The 1051-nt window shown below is 58.2% G+C and overlaps 1 protein-coding gene across 1 annotated transcript in view; it reads right to left on the bottom strand.

The window, feature by feature from the left end:
- Window positions 1-1051, bottom strand: part of AGRN (agrin) — a 162893-nt gene that overhangs the window by 11732 nt on the left and 150110 nt on the right. The window contains exon 31 of the mRNA XM_009646786.2: window positions 857-868. Within this exon, the coding sequence (XP_009645081.1) occupies window positions 857-868 (12 nt within the window). The remainder of the gene's footprint in view (window positions 1-856; window positions 869-1051) is intronic.

The following is a 1051-nucleotide window of genomic DNA, read 5'->3' as shown; positions in this document are numbered from 1 at the left end:
CCGGCCACGGCACCACCAGGGCGAGCCACCGGCGAGCACAGGGAGCAGATGGGCTCCAGGCGTCTGGCACCGAACCAGGCTGTGCAAAGGGGAGAACGGAGCCTCCAGGGAACCTCCTCACGCCACGCTCCAAGGTCTCACCTGCCAGCAGGGAAAAGATTTATTTTTCCTGTAAATTCAATTTTGGGAAGATGCCGTTCCAATGCCCTCAGGCGTGGAGGCCTCTGGCTTTGCGTGACCCCCAACACCGAGTAAACAAATCCCGCTTCAGCCTTGCCAGGGCTAATGTTTAAACCCAAACTCACACCGGAGGGGTTCAGCTTGGGTTCAGCTGGCTGCTACAGGTCCCTTACAGCAAAAGGCGTGAGGAGGTTCTCCCGCATCCCGTGTGGCCGGGATTTTGGAGGAGAAAGACCCCCCCCCCAGCTCCTCCTTGCTGTCACTTTGCGGCCCCCGCTGCCTGGCAGGGACAATCCCAGGCGAGCTGGGCCGCGTGGTTCGCTGGGCTGGGCACGCAACAGGAGCCATGTTCCCCCCCCCGACGTGGCTGGGAGGGATCCCGGGGCACCGCAGCGAGGCTGAGATACGGTTACGTGAATCACTAGCTAATGCTTTGTGGAGTTAACACGAGAAACATGACCGGATTAATCGAAATGCTTCCGAAACAAAACGTAACAACCGGCTGGAGATGGATGACGGAGGGAGAAACACGTGGCTCTAATCTACGGAGCTCCTAAAGCTGCTTGGTTGGATGGGGAGTGGGTGAAACACTGAGATCTGAATGGAAAACAAAACAAAAGAACGACGCGCCGATGGCAGATGAGATGGAGGTGCAGTGGGTCATACTTATCTTTACCTTACGGGATTTCTGGGATCCAGACAGCAGGGGAGGGAAAAATACAAATGAAAATCGAAGGGAGAGAGAGAAAGAGAGAGAAAAAGGGAGATCAGTGATCGTAACCTGCAGGGCTGCGAGGCCACCGCTGCCACCAGCGCCCGGGACAGCCGGGGAAGGGGGAGCCGCAGGCCGCAGGAGGGGCCGCTGCCCGCC

The sequence above is a fragment of the Egretta garzetta genome, unplaced genomic scaffold (assembly GCF_000687185.1).
Source record: "Egretta garzetta isolate BGI_Z169 unplaced genomic scaffold, ASM68718v1 scaffold29, whole genome shotgun sequence".
NCBI classification, from domain to species: domain Eukaryota; kingdom Metazoa; phylum Chordata; class Aves; order Pelecaniformes; family Ardeidae; genus Egretta; species Egretta garzetta.
Note: the sequence above shows the minus strand (reverse complement) of the source record. Positions and strands in the feature narration are given on the sequence as shown.